Source organism: Python bivittatus, unplaced genomic scaffold (genome assembly GCF_059951505.1).
Source record: "Python bivittatus isolate LINGU-HERP-01145 unplaced genomic scaffold, Pbiv_v1 ctg000220_np1212, whole genome shotgun sequence".
NCBI lineage: Eukaryota > Metazoa > Chordata > Lepidosauria > Squamata > Pythonidae > Python > Python bivittatus.
In genome coordinates, this window is record NW_028277048.1 from 9,975,214 (window position 1) to 9,988,594 (window position 13,381).

The 13,381-nt window shown below is 36.9% G+C and overlaps 2 protein-coding genes across 2 annotated transcripts; both read left to right on the plus strand.

Moving 5' to 3' along the window:
- The first annotated feature begins 419 nt into the window (after positions 1–419).
- On the plus strand, positions 420–1,367 carry LOC103054278 (olfactory receptor 1L4-like). The gene has a single exon (XM_088137855.1). It carries the CDS (start codon positions 420–422, stop codon positions 1,365–1,367), a length of 948 nt encoding a protein of 315 aa, XP_087993981.1.
- Positions 1,368–7,875: 6,508 nt separating this feature from the next.
- LOC103054525 (olfactory receptor 1F1-like) lies at positions 7,876–8,832 on the plus strand. The gene has a single exon (XM_007440206.3). The coding sequence runs from the start codon at positions 7,876–7,878 to the stop codon at positions 8,830–8,832; it is 957 nt and encodes a 318-aa protein (XP_007440268.1).
- The last annotated feature ends 4,549 nt before the right edge of the window (positions 8,833–13,381 follow it).

A 13,381-nucleotide genomic window follows, 5' to 3' on the forward strand; every position in this document is an offset into this window, starting at 1 on the left:
TTTTTTTTTCTTTTCTGGCCAGCTATCAGTAGAACAATCCTCAACTGTGAATAAAAGAAATTAGGTTTGTTTGGACCCAAGGTACCTTATTTTAGGATTTAATGACTTACAGTATGTAGAACAGAATACTAAATGCCCAACATAAATCTTCAGCATTACAAGTTCCTCTTCCTTATGAAGTGAATTTTATGCAAAGCTTTATGGAGGCCTTCATCATTCTCAGACATATAATGAGACAAATGCACCCCCCCCCCTTTTTGATGAGTCAAATATTGTCTTAAAGAAGAGAAATTACTGTAGCAATTTCTGTTACATCCTAAAGTATTTTTTCTCCTTCTTTCGGTCTAGATGAAATACAGGCCAGAGATATAAACAGAAATGCATTTTTATCCATCTGATTCACAATTTTCAGATGACTCATGGAAAAAGAACAGGAGAACCAAACCAACTTTGCAGGATTCATCCTCCTGGGTTTTTCTTCCTCTCCAGAGTTTCAAGAACTTCTTTTTCCTGTTTTCCTTTGTATGTACCTGCTTTGTCTGCTAGGAAACCTCTTGATAATCTTGCTGATCTTCTCCAATGCCAGCCTCCTCCATGCTCCTATGTATTTCTTCCTCTGTCACTTGTCATTGGCTGACGTTGGATTTAGTTCTTCAATTGTGCCTAAAATGCTGCAGAACGTGGTGTCTCAGTCAAATACCATATCCTTCAGTGGTTGTTTGACACAGATGTATTTCTTTGTGAGCTTCGGTACAGCAGAGAACTTTCTCCTGGCCTCCATGGCATTTGATCGCTATGTAGCCATCTGCCGCCCCTTGTATTACACTAGAACCATGAGCTATAAATGCTGCCTAGAATTAGCTGCTGCATCTTGGCTCCTGGCTCATGCCCACTCTTTATTGTATGTTCTGTTGGTGTCTGATTTTACATTTTGTAATTCCCAGGAAATTCCCCATTTTTTCTGTGACCTCCATCCATTATTGAAGCTCTCCTGCTCTGATACCTCATTAGTTGAAATGCTCCTTGTCAGTGAAGGTTCAACCGCTCTTCTTGGACCCCTCTTACTCATTCTCTTCTCCTATATCTTCATCATATTCAAGGTGGTGAAGATTCCATCTAGTTCTGGGAAGTACAAGGCCTTCTCCACTTGTAGTGCCCATCTTACTACTGTGACCTTGTTCTATGGATCTCTGATGGGCACCTACCTTCGTCCGTCCTCCACCTATTCTGGGACAAAGTTGAGAGTGGCATCAATAGCATACACAGTGGTCACCCCATTACTCAATCCTTTCATATACAGCCTGAGGAACAGTGAGATACATGCAGCCATAAAGATATTATTCAGGAGCTGGTTTCAGAAGAACTGAGTCAAAGAAAAACTAGGGTTGCCACAGAAGAAGCTCTGAATCAATCTGAAAAAATGGTAAAGGCAGCAATCAGTAGAAAGATGTCTGATGTTCTCTAACCTTTCATCTTTCTCATACTTTCATTATTTCATGTGCACATAATTACAGAATGTGGTAATGTGTTCCATCTGTTGTTTAAAATTGTTTAAAATAATGTAAGACTATTTGCCAGTATAAAAATAGTGTTGAAAATTACTAAATTTACTGAAATACACTAAAATTTTAGTGTAAAGAATTACATGAGTGCTTTTGGGGACTCATGCTTTTAAAAGGACAGAGGTAGCAATTTCAATTTGTTCTTGCCACACTTTTAATGTCCCCATATCTCTGTAATTCTCTTTTACAAAAATGGGACAGGAAATGTCATATTACTCAGGGAAGAAGGATGGGTGAATCACTAAATATCCTGGGATTTGATATCTCCATATGTTTTCTAGTATGACCCTTTTTGATTAATTTGTTTTTTCCCTGCTCTTGAACACATTTCCAGCTTATTTCTACAGGGAAGATAGAGTTAAACTGAGCCTGTATATTTCAGCTAAGGTAGTCCTAAACACCTTCCCCCATGAGAAATTGTCAGGGTCTCCTCTTCCTGAATCATACCTTTCTGAATCAAACTTTGCAGTCTTTCACATCTGTCTGCCTGTGCCAAATCCCCATCAAAGCTTATCTGTATGTCCAGCTTTGTCTGCAACAGCTCTTATTGTCAGTTTTCTTCCCACAGCTAAGAGCTGAGCAATTTAAAAAGAGTTAAAAGCTGTTGCATCTTCTGTTGTGAAATAAAACCTGGATCTAAACATTACTGCTTTCTCAATAATTAATATTTTCATTTTTTTCAAAGTGCTGTCTAAAAAGCAGGGCATAGAAAAGGTACCAATGGTAATTCAAATCCATTTCTCAAATCAGTCAAAATAAATTTAAAAATACTGGATGCCTCTTTCTTTCATACTTAATACAGTTTGAAAACATTTATTAAAAGAGATTACCTTCTTTTCTGCCTGCCCTTATAACTCTGTGTATATTTCTATTCCTTTGTCAGCATTGCCCACCTAAACAGTATACACTTTGCTGGTGCACATTTACTCAAGTTGCTGCTTACTCAAGATGAACTGGACTTCAACTCTCGCCATCCTTAGCTGAAATGATTCACTCTCTGACCCAAAGGGTGTGCCATGGGGGAGGGAGTGGATGGTAGGCTTTCTTTTCCAAGATGGTAATAATTTTTCAGAGCTGGGGAATCTCTCAAATATGTAGAAATTGCTACTTTAATTTTGATCATCCTATTCTGGTTCTGGGTTGGTAGACACAGGACTATTGACGGTTGCTCTTAGATGGAACAAGTGCCAGCCTAGAAGGAAATACATGGTGCCATGGAGATGGCTGATGACCAGCTTTAAGAAATTCCTGTGCAATCCAGAAAGTTAGGTTTGGGAAATAAATACAGTAAGTGGGTGCAAACTGTTTATACAGGATTTGTACCTGGAAGATGTTAGAAGCAGAGGAAATTGGATCGTTGGATGTGCTCAGGTAAATAGTGGTAGAGATCAAACACAGGGCAGACCATATGACCCCACAAGAAAATCCAAATTGAGGGCCCCCACAAGGGAGGAGTTGCTCTATAAAACTGAGAAGGGGAAAACAAAGTTTGGATGAGTTAGGAAAAGTAAAGAAGGAGTACAGTGTTTCTTAAACTTTTTTTCCTCTCAGGACCCCTTCCCGCTTTTAAAAATTATGGAGGACTCCAAAAAAGCTTTCGTTTATATGGGTTATATTTATTGATATTTACCACATTAAAAATTAAAATTGATGCATTTGCTGCCACTGCCGCTTCTCATGATTTGATGAGATTTTAATATTATATTATTTTTCAACATAGGCTGGCAAATAATTTTGATGTTGAGAACCCTTGAGAGGGCCTTGGGGGATCCCCAGGGGCCCTCGGACCACCCTTTGAGAAACACCGAAGTGGTGGACTTGTGGATGCAAGAGACAGTCACAGACAGAGGCACACTGATGCGAACACATTTAGGCTATGTGCCCTTGAAATTAAAGCAGCAACTGGAATCTGCTTATAAGTAGAACTAACTTTACTAAATGATAGTGCTATCAAATGGCAGTAAGTACTTCAGCTCCACAGTATTGGAGTAATACCACACAATTGGTTCTACAAAATGCAGCACAACATAGCAAAATACATACCAATGAACAGCTATGCTCCATCATAAGGTTATTGGCTTATTAAAGCCAAAGGTTTGATGCTGGTAACCTAAGGAATGTACAGATCAATATACTGTAGCCAGTTTTACTATCCATATGATCTCCAACTGTTCCTGTTCAAAAGTTTCCCAGAACTTTTATCCCCCCCCCTTTTTTTTTAAAGAGGAAGTCTCCATTATAAAACCTTCCTGAAAAAGCAATTTGCCTTTGCATTTCTACAAATAGTTACTGGAAAGGTTGCTCTTAAATATCCTTAAGAAATAATAACAATAACAATATTACATTTATTACAATAAATTAAATTATTGTATTTTATTTTTTAAATTATTTTTACTGAAGAATTTTACCCAATAATCAAAGCAGTACAAATTTAAGAAAAAGAAAAAGAGTAAATAGAAATAATGAATAAAGAAAGGAAAAAGGAAGAAAAGAAAAAAAAGAAAGAAGTACAAAGAAGCAGCTTCCGATCTTCTTTACAGCAGTTCCAAATAAATTTATCATCTATCCTCCCTCTTTAAGACTACATCATAATTCCCTTCTTCCCATATTTTACCCCATCAAATTCATAAATCACCAGTTCATTTTTTTCTGTTTTCAGCAAAAAGTACATAGTTTCCAGTAACTAATAAGTGTACTTATAGTCTCCTCCCTAACCAGACAAGTCAATTTTGCCATCTCTGCAAATTCTGTCATCTTCACCAACCATTCCTCTGTGGCGGGTAGAATAAATAAAATGATTAGATTTTATATAATAATAAATCATATAATTTTATTTCAATTTATTCTTACTACTAATGATATTAATATCATTATTATATTATACTTTATTATAATTCTTTTGAATTATACTAAATCTAGTATAAGTATCTAATGATACTTTTATTGCCCTGCCCTTCCATCAAGTTAATAGGCTGACTTGTAATAAAATATACAGAAAACTAGAAAGTAAAATATATTTAAACTAATCTATAAAAGCAGCAGAACCATAAATTATACACAGACAACCACAACAAAAAAACCCTCAAACTCATCAGCAAAAGTTAAAAAGGATATGAAAGTAGCAGCAAGAATAGTTGCTTCAGGATCCTGGGCTGTTTGTCTTTCATTCCATTCATCCCCTTTCATTCCATTCGCCATGCCTCTGCGTGCAGTTTTGGAGTGGCGTAGCAGTTCCCAACTATTTCCCTAGCAGACTTTACCAATGGCATTCTATTCCTATGGAGGAGATAGGAATTCCCTTATTAGGGGACAGTATGTGACTGCTTTCATCCTATATTGGGACTCGTCAGACGTATGTCTCACTTGTATGTCTGAACAGTCCCAATATAGAATGAAACCGGTCACATATTGCCTTCTGAGAGAAATCCCTGCCCACTCCCAGAGGGCTAGTAGAAGTCATGTAAAATCTTATACATGGGGCCATAACATAATGTAAATGTGAATGTCTTTCTCTCTCTAAGAACTTAATGAAAGGTGGACTGTATATACCTTTCAGATATAGCTTATTAGGGGAGACGTTCTCATCACTACAATAATCACACATTCATTTAATACTTGCTCATTCTCCAGCAGGTTCCAGCGAATGTAGCCACAAGCAACTGTACAGTACCTGTAGTACCAGCTCATGCTACTGTATTTTGTCTGGTTTTATTGCAAATCATCCCCCCCCCCCCAATCGACACAGACACAGACAGAGACACAAACACACAGAGGCAAAAGGATGGTGTTACATCCTGTAAGTTGCTTAGATACGAGCATGTCAGTATATCTTCCTCAACTGGGTGCCCTGCAAGACATTTGAATGACAACCTCTATTCAAGTTATGATGCCTAGGAACGATAGAAGGTGTAGTTCAGTAGATTTAGAGGTTTGAGAAGGTAAGTATGAATGCCACTATTCTGGAAGTTCTGAGGAGGAAAACAAAATTGCTATTTTCAGTAAGTATCCCACCTCCATGAGAATTAAGGCATATATTAGTCAAAGCCAGAACATTTATTTTGGTGATGCTAAAATGAGTTGCCCAATCTACTCAACCAATTATGTGTGTCTCATTGTAATCTACCTAATTTAGAACTGCTTCCAAAGGGTTCCCCCCCCCCCCCAAAGTCAGCCCAAGTATGGCAAGGGTGGGAGAGAAGAAAGAGAACTCTTGTGGACCAAATTTTCAGTGAGATCATAAACCCATATATGTCCTTTATTGCTTCAGACTGTAATGGAAGTTTATATGGTGGAATATCTATTAAGATGTAGGATGCTAGTTTATTTTCTAATGTGGAGTCCCCTCATCAGTCTGAAGTCCTAACACCAATCAAGGTCTACTCAGAGTTAGACCTACTACAAGTTTTGCTTTGTATCAGATGAAAATATCCTCATAGCACACTCTTGACTTGAATAAGTGGATGAATCCTAAGAGAGGCAATGTATCAGAATTAACAAGATCCCAGTGGCCTAAACCATTACATGGGAAACAGGTTACATCCAGAGAAATATTCATTGGCATTTAGATATGTGTTCTTCCACCCTGGAACCCATTTAGTGCCCAAAAGAGGGAGAGAAAACTCTTTGTAATGTAGAGAATGCAGCAGTTATGCCACTATTGTGTGCCATCCATCTTCCCCTCCCTCTCTCCTTATTATAGATCATAGTATTTTCTAAAGCAGGGAAGTCATAGCATTCACCAAGAACTTCTAAGAGAACTACACATGGATAGTTGCAAACAGCAATTGCAAGTGTGTGTGTGTGTGTGTGTGTGTATACATATATGTATATAATCCCCATGATTGCAGTTCCTTTTCAAGAACTGAATTTACTTCCCTTGCTGGAACCTGGCGGGCACTTGCACTGTAGCCTTTGGACTGTCTGCAGCCTGAACACTTCCTCCATGGGACAAGGTTTGTAATTGTCCTGGAATTCTCTGCATTGAGGTCTCTGGGTCCTCTTGCTTTTTGTGCTATGATAAATAAGTATGTTATTATGTGAGATTTATGACACTTTTTAATATGGCTGGCTTGATTTCATCATTATCGCAAGTGACTGGTTTATAGGCTTCATCTGCTCTCTTGCTCTCCTGCCTTTCATATATTCCATCAGAGAGATGAAATAATTCAACCAGTTTGATGCTATAGTATGACTTTTGGGGAAGTGCCATTGTTGAAATGACTATAGATTAACTCAGCATAGATCAAGTATAACACAGAAATCAAACTGTCTCCAAAAGAAGAAAAGGAACCAATTAGGTAGAAAATACCCAAGTTTATTTATGATTAAATGTATTTACTTTCATATCTCTCCCTTCCAGGTGACACATTAATGTCAAAAGTTACATTTAGAAACATCTTGGATAGCTTTCTGAGGGCTCTAACATTGTAGATATCATTTGTGGAAAGAAGGTTCCAAGAAAGATATCCTCAGAACCAGCAGGAATGAATGAGGTAAACTCATCTTCTATTTGATGATGTGAGCCATCATGCCTTTCTTTTTTTTAAGTCCCCCCACCCTTTCTCCCTCCTTCTCTTTTTAAAAGTTTCCCATGGTTTCATTTCTAAATGTAAATGTTAAATCAGAAGTAAATTCCTCCACAAAGCAAGAGTTTTGTAGTTTAGAAGACTCAAGTGTAATACCACTGAAATGTGTAACAGCAATATTGCACACCTATGGAACTTCCAGATCATATGAAATTAATCTTTAGTATTAACTAGGTGTCAATATGTCATAACAAGAACAAATGTTTTAAAAGTATACTCCTACAATTCAGCCTTTGAATATTTACAGGAACAGGCATGTAAACTCAGCCTTGAATTGTTTTCTTTAGGGCTTTTATGATCCACCTTTCTTTCATCATATACCTCAAAGCAGAATGAAACATATGAAGATGACTTTGATGTAGTTTTTAATTTTTATTCCAGATTAAAAAAAACACATTTGATTCAAAAGCAGCCTTCTGCAATTTTCAGAAAAATCTGAGGTAGCTTTCCAAGTGCCAGCCAAATCCAAATTTGCTTTGTGTCAGCAAGCTGGCTGCATCATGCACCTTCAGCTGTGCCTGGGTTCACTCTTCATTTTAAATCTCTTTACCCTGCCTATTGAGATGAGGCAGGAGGGGGTCTCGCCCATGTTATGGCCTGCCTTGCTCCTTGTCAGATGCCTTCCCCTCTTCTTTCCTCTCTTCTTCCTTTTGTCACATTCATCCTGGTATCTTTCTGAATGAACTGCATATATCTACATCTTTTTTATTCTCTTCCATAGTTGAGTAATGGCAAGACAGAACCATACGGACTCATCAGGCTTCGTTCTTATGGATTTCTCTGTCCAGCCAGAGCATCAGCATCTTCTTGGCTTGCTCTTCCTAACCATGTATCTCCTGACAGTCCTGGGAAATTTACTGATTGTTCTGCTGATTTGCTCAGATGCTCACCTTCTCCAGACTCCCATGTACTTCTTCCTCAGCCACCTTTCTTTGGCAGATGTGGGCTTTGCATCTGTGACTGTCCCCAAGATGCTGCAAAACCTTCTCTCCCAGGTCAGGACTATTTCCTATAGTGGGTGCTTGATGCAAATGTATTTCTACATGACTTTTGCCAACACAGACAACTATCTTTTGGCTGTGATGGCCTATGACCGCTATATGGCCATCTGCCACCCACTGCATTATGCCACACGAATGAACCACAAGCACTGCCTCTTACTCGTGGCCAGCTGTTGGCTCCTGGCATCTCTCAATTCTGTGCTGTACACATTGATGATGTCCCTTCTCTCCTTCTGTTCCTCTCAGGAGATCCCCCAGTTCTTCTGTGAGTTCTTCCCTTTGCTACGACTTGCATGCTCAGACACAAGCATTGTAGAAATCATTTCCCTAATTGAGAGCTATGTGGATGTACTGGGCCCATTTGTCCTCATTGTGATCTCCTATGTATGCATTTTCTGCACCATCCTTAGTGTCCCATCCACCAAGGGGAAGCAAAAGGCTTTTTCCACATGTGGTTCTCACTTGGGTATGGTAGCCCTCTTCTATGGCACCCTCTGTTGGGTCTATTTGCAGCCAAACTCCAGGAATTCGGAACAGAACATGATTTCTTCTCTCATGTACACAACGGTGACTCCCATGCTCAACCCATTCATTTACACTCTTAGAAATACAGAGATAAAGGCTGCTTTGAAAAGACTTATTGGAAGATTGGAAACTACAAATAGAATTATGTATAAATGGTGAACATGTTATTGCTAAAATGTACAAACTTTTATTGAAATTTGAAACACAAGATGAACAAGTGAACGAATGTATGATAAAATGGGATAAAAACTGTTAGTATAATATACAAATGGAACAATGGGAGAATATGTGGATGAAAGGGTTGAAATTTACATTGTGTTATAATCTTAAAGACAATTTATATAAAATGAGGTACTGTTGGTATTTGTCACGTATATATTTGAAATATGAAGGTACTTCGAATGTATGTTGGAAATGTGAAAACAAGAGGGAACTTTTAATCATGTTTGGTGGACATGTAAAAAAGTTCTAAAAATTTGGACTCAAATACATATATATTAATTCAGAAGATCTTAAAGACTAATATACAATTTAAACCAGAGACATTTCTTTGGGAACTGATGGAGAAACAGTTGGAAAAAACCCATGCAACGAGACTTCTATATGCACAGCAGTAGAAAGATTTGACATTACCTACAGTGGAAGAATGGATGGTGAAATTGATACAGCTGGCTGAGATGGCAAAACTGACAGCTTTGATTAGAGAAAAGACATTGATACACTTTAATGCTGATTGGAAACACCTTTTGGACTTTTTACATGAAACAGAAAAAAATGAAATCATGATATATGGATCTGATGACTAGAAATAACAGTAGACAATACAAAAAAATGAAAGTTATGTTGTAAACCTAGAGCAAGAGCTTAAAGCAACTGTATACGTCTATCTGTTGTAAAAAAAAGTCAGTTGTCTTTTGTATTTCTTTTCCTTTTTCTTTCTGCCGTTTTGACCTTGTTTTCTTTTTCATTCTTTACCTTTTTCTCTTTGCTACTTTCTATCTTAATTGTTAGCTCTTGTTAGTTTTTATCTCTTTCTTTTAAAAATCTAATAAAGTTATTTTTTAAAAAAGGAAGGTTGAAAACTGCAGACTTAAATCAGTTCTTTCTCTGTTTCTCAAAATCTGTATTTCTGTGAGAGAGGGGATGGAAATCTCAGCAGCTTGAATCATGGATAAATCCCAATCTGAATTTGTACCATGGATATTACCCTAAGAATTACAATTTCATTTATAAACATGGAATATCCTGTTGTAGAAATCACAGAAAATGTTAAATGCTTGTTGGATGAATACCTATAGAAACAATAAAGAAAACAAAATTAAAGGGGTGATCATTTGATGGTTATAGTTAATGGTACATGATGAACAGAAGTCCACGAGAATTAAAGTGGATTAGTATACAGGAAACTAGATTTGAATCTTGAAAGAATGAATTGAAATCACCACTGTGTGATAGGCTGTCATCTCTAGTAAATAGATCCCCAGTTTTCTCATCTGTAGAAGATAAATGGTTGCAATCATGTGGCATTATTTTGAAACTAAGTATAACAAAATTGTAATCATACTCTCCCTCTTTGGTCTAATCTGGGCTCAAGCTGCAGTGGGTGTGGGTAGTGTCTGTAAGCATGTTTGTGAGTTGAATAGTTGTGAGAAAAAGATGGTCCCTCCTTCATTTTTCCATCCTCCCAATCCATCAGTTAGCAAGCATCCTGTGGCCATTGAACATGCAACTATTCCATACAGGTCCCTTTATATTTCTCCAGACCGTGGTGTTGCTCCTGGGCTGCTGATGCTTCCTATTGTGTGTGAATAGTGCGATGTTTGCTACTTAAAGTTTCAGCATTCAAAAATGAGTTTGCTATTAGTAGGTAAAATTTCTGGTACTTCTCTGTTGAGTGAAAGTTGAAAGGTCTTCGCATAAAACTATCCTCTCAGACGAACTCTACAAAACTGGCAAACATTGTTATTGGCTACAGAATTTTACCTTTCTGTTTACAAAAAATGTTAACAACATTCCTGTTCTTTTATTTGCAAAGTAAGATCATCTGTAAACCATGCCCACCCCATATTCACAAGTAATAGAGTAACTTTGCAAATGGTGTCTTCTTGAACAAATTTAAAAAATATGCAAATAATGCAATAACATGAATTATTTAAATTGATTTGATTGGTATTGTGAATGGAATGGTATTACTTGGATTCCAAGATCTGAAATAGGCAGAGACACACAGAGCTTTCCAGGGTTTTTTTTTTAATGTATTGATTTATTTTTTAAATGTATTTACTTATAGAAAATTTGGGATCTATTCTGATGATTCTTGGACATATCGCAGTCACAAGGGAAATTTTCTGAGAGACTGCAAGTTTATTAGGCTGGTCTAACTTAATAAAGCTGAGATGCAATCCATTAAGGATAGATGAAAGAAAAAACTTATCTCCCCAAGGGATAAGTCATTTATGAATTTTAACATTACCAGATATCTTGATGGCAACAAGCCCTGATGGATTTTCAGATAGAGATGGGTGGCATTTTAAAGGAATATGTTGATTTGGGATGGATATGCTGAAACCATAGGAGGACTTGGAATACATATGCACCACAAGCTCTGACTTCAGAATGTTGAGATCCACTTCACACACACACACACACACACACACACACACACACATGCACACGAGCAAAAATGCATATATGTGAAGAAAATAGGCATGGAACTATTGTCTTAGAAAAAGTATGCACAGAAAATGTATTTCCAATGAAAACTGTTCTAAAATCTGTACATATTTGAAAATATGCAAAAAGCATACATTCAAAGAACATGCAACAATGCATCAAAATATGTAGACAACACTTTTTCTGCTGGGTTGTATGTAGTGAGGCTGAAAAGATCTTGCAGTCTGGTGGAAAACCAATTGGCGAATTCTAGAATGATAGATTAATCTCCTGCTGCAAAGGCAACATTCATTGTAAAAGAGAGAGAATAGCAAGTCATTGTGTTAAAATATGTCTCTGAGTAGCATCTCCTCAAGAAAGTTGAATGCTGCAGGGTGGACAGCAGAAAGTGATATTCTCTTTTCCCTTCTCAATCTGTTTTTGGGCTATCAAAGAACATCTGAGTGGCAGCTGTCAGGAACAGGAAACTGACCTTGACAGATGCTTGGATTGACCTGGCAGGGATTTTGTTATCTTGCTTTCTGTCCTCATGTCCCGGGCACATGCATTTTGCACAGTACTAACTTAATAAAAAATGGTTGTAGATCTTTAACAATATTAAATTAACTTCAGTAGATTTTAAATTAAAACTGACTCATCAAAAGATCTTATTTCAAGTTTACTGGATACCCCAAAGAATGTATTTGAAGGGTTGGACATCAAGTTTTCCCTACTGGCAATGCAAAAAAATTGAGGGGTCATTGACTCATATGATTTGTCCTGTGAATCATTGATATCTTTTTGGATTAATATTTTAAGGTACATAAATAGATTTATGGGGAAATTGGAAGTTGTTAATGTTACGTTAAATTAAGTCCTGAAACTTTGGAATCCAACTATTCTTGAGGAGTTATGGTTGTATCAGGCCCAGGGTGTTGCTAAAATAATTATTCTGAGATATTGGAAAAGTAGTAATAAGGACTGCATTCAAGACATGTGTGATCTATTTTTAAAAGGCAATTTTATCCAATACTCAAAAATGACTCAATGTGTTTTCTTGTGGCACAGATTTTATGATGTTTTGTAATGTTAGTTAATAATTAATCCCCCCTCCCCCAGTAGATTTAGAAATGTGTTTAACATTTGATTAATATGTGACTTATATTGTTTCTCCCTTTTCTGGTTTTTTTTGTGGGGGGGTAGTTTTTCATGTATTTCTTTTCTTTTTTGTATTTGAATGTTTTATTATTATTTTCTATAAAACCCGTTAAGATAAAGGATTTAAATTACCCCCTCCCGCATTCGTTCTTGAGGCAATTGTCACCACAGAAAAGGCTTTCTTCACTGTATGAGTCACATCCTCAACTTTTAGTAAGGATTTTTCAGTTGATGGGAATCTGCCTTGTAATTTACAACTGGAATTCAGGCATTGAATTGTTACAGTCATTACTGCTGTTGCTACTGTCCTCCCACCTCAACTTTAAATTTAGAAACACAAAGGTTTGCATAAGAATCCTGCAAAACAGATTCCTGTAAGTCTTGTGTCACCTAACCAAGATCATTCCGGACAGATTGCTTTTGCTATACCTATTCAGAGCATCAACATATTGTTGATTGTAGCAAAATTTTCCTTATCACATGCAAAAGAATGTAAATTGAAAAACATTCATAAATGGGATAGTACACCAATTATATTTTTATGTATTAATAAAATAATCTCTTTGAATTCCTGCGTAACTAAGAGAACTTAGAACTTAGCCTTGGAAGTCCAGACCTCAATGGAAGATGGATAACTGGCAGATATGGATCTTGCTGCAAAGATCATACTGGGCACAGTGGACATAATCTGTGCACCTCAAATGATGAGAAGTCTTTACCAGCAGATTTGGAATTGGATGGAGATGCACACACGTAGATATGATGAATCAAGTATCACTGACATGAGAAGCTAATAATGTTTTATATTGCATTTATTTATTGCACAAACATATTTTAAAAACATCCTCTTATTTACTGTACTTCATCTTGACACAATCAAATTGAAAACTCTAACAGA

Excerpts from the sequence above, each read along its gene's own strand:
- LOC103054278 (XM_088137855.1), top strand. The coding sequence starts at position 420 with ATGGAAAAAGAACAGGAGAACCAAACCAACTTTGCAGGATTCATCCTC.
- LOC103054525 (XM_007440206.3), top strand. The coding sequence starts at position 7,876 with ATGGCAAGACAGAACCATACGGACTCATCAGGCTTCGTTCTTATGGAT.